Source organism: Amphimedon queenslandica, unplaced genomic scaffold, assembly GCF_000090795.2.
Source record: "Amphimedon queenslandica unplaced genomic scaffold, v1.1 AMPQUscaffold_13309, whole genome shotgun sequence".
NCBI lineage: Eukaryota > Metazoa > Porifera > Demospongiae > Haplosclerida > Niphatidae > Amphimedon > Amphimedon queenslandica.
Window position 1 is genome coordinate 29,939 of NW_003546455.1, and position 1,998 is coordinate 31,936.

General features: G+C 36.0%; 1 protein-coding gene across 1 annotated transcript; it reads left to right on the forward strand.

Annotated features, from left to right (window-relative positions):
* Positions 1–469: 469 nt before the first annotated feature.
* LOC100635993 (major facilitator superfamily domain-containing protein 1-like) lies at positions 470–1,786 on the forward strand. The gene has a single exon (XM_003387923.1). The coding sequence runs from the start codon at positions 470–472 to the stop codon at positions 1,784–1,786; it is 1,317 nt and encodes a 438-aa protein (XP_003387971.1).
* The last annotated feature ends 212 nt before the right edge of the window (positions 1,787–1,998 follow it).

Genomic DNA, 1,998 nt, shown 5'->3' on the forward strand with positions numbered 1-1,998 from the left:
GAAATTTGTCATTCCTTTATACAGAGGGACAGAATAGCCCCAGGACAAAATAGCCCCGACTTACTCTACAGCAACAATTGTTATTATTAATGTACATACATGTAGTTCATAGCCCAGGGATACACAAATAATGTAGCAATTTTGGCCCCGTGGGTACGGCTACACGCAGCAATCTGTTGAGTGGCACTGACCCACACTGAGCCCCTAGCCATAGTACAGTATGCATGCCCGAGCACAGCCCTAGCTACATCATGTATCAAAATACTTACTTTCTCAAATACAAGGAATAATGGAGCAAGTGTCATGAGCTAATCAGTTGTCCTCATTATCACTAAGATGGGTCATCGATAGATCAAAATAGCAATCCACTAGTTGGAGGGGAGACTATTGGACAAGAGCTACATATGGCTCACACAAGATCACGCCCACATAAAATCCAGATATCCGCTCTCATTCCTGAATTAGCACGATGTCGACGAGCTGGTACAACAACTGGAGATACAAGTATCTTTTTCTTTTCTTTCTTTCTTCTCTACGTCTTTTGTCCAACTATTGTCTTTTAATGCCCAATGGCATAGAAGACACTATTATTAAAGTGATGGGAGTCACTACTGCAGAGTATGATCTACTTTTCTCCGTTACTGCATGGCCTAACATAGTCCTTTGCTTAGTAGGTGGAGTACTAATAGACAGGTTAGTGGGATTGAGGCTAGGATTACTCATTGTGGTTAGTTGTGTACTACTGGGCCAGATTGTATGGAGTCTAGGAGGACTCATTGATAACTACTTTATTATGCTGGCTGGACGATTCTTACTTGGAGCTGGGTATGAGTTAGTGGTAGTTATTGATAATGGATTTAAAGCGATTTGGTTTAAAGAGGACCTACCACTTGCCATTTCAATTGATATTGGATTCAGTAGAATAGGAGGAACATTAGCTATACTTCTTCCTCAGTTAATATATGACAATCTCACAATATTTCATAGTCCTACTTTTAGACTAGGAGTCACACTACTCACTGCTGCTGGATTAATGATAATTGGGCTAACATGCTCTTTAATAGTGTTTTTTATGGACTACAAACGAGAGAAACGGATTGAAAAATTACTTAAATCAATTACAGTTCATAAATTCAGTATTCTAGATAATGTGAAGCAGTTTTCAGTACTATTCTGGTTGAGTACAGCTATTAATTTAGCCTATTTTCCAGTCTTGCATTCGATTGTTGGAAATGGCCAGGATTTTTTTATACAGAAATATGGCCTTTCAATTGAAATGGCAAACTTGGCCAATAGCTTGTTGTTTGGTGGAGCAATCATATTTATACCAATTGCTGGGCTTCTTACAACTAAGATTGGCTTTCGCTTGTATTGGTTACTGTCATCACTTATAATAACAAGTCTTCCAGCTTTATTATTATTTATGTTCAGCAATGGAGACAGTTACATACCATTCATAGCAGGAATATTGTATTCTCTCTCATATACTATTATTGGACCATCACTCACAGCTCTGCCAGCTTTTATAATAAATAAGGAATTCATCACTACAGCTTATGGTATTCAGAAGAGTCTTTTTAATGCTTCCTTTTCTTTAATGGCATATGTCACTGGTCTAACTATTGATACTCTTGGTTACTTTGTTTTGCAGGGATTATTCACACATTGTATTATCTTTTGCATTGATTTGACATTAATTATGATCTTTATTGATGTTGCTTCTAAAAAGCCAAAGCTCAACATTTCTGGACTGTGGCTCCGTAAAAATACAGGATCTACAAGTTAATTAAAAAATAGATTGAATTTGTTACTAATATTTTTTTTAGTATTCTATTACTATCTTTTGATTTAATTATATTTTTTCATGATTTTAAAAATTAACTGGTCCTAATAGTGCTACATAATTTCGTGTTTTTTGTGGCAAGGTAAAGAACAATAAACTTATAAAGTTGTGTGTGAATAATGAGAGCATAAGAGCATGAACTGACAAGTAAAATT

Coding starts and splice junctions, on each gene's coding strand:
- LOC100635993 (XM_003387923.1), top strand. CDS start 470: ATGTCGACGAGCTGGTACAACAACTGGAGATACAAGTATCTTTTTCTT.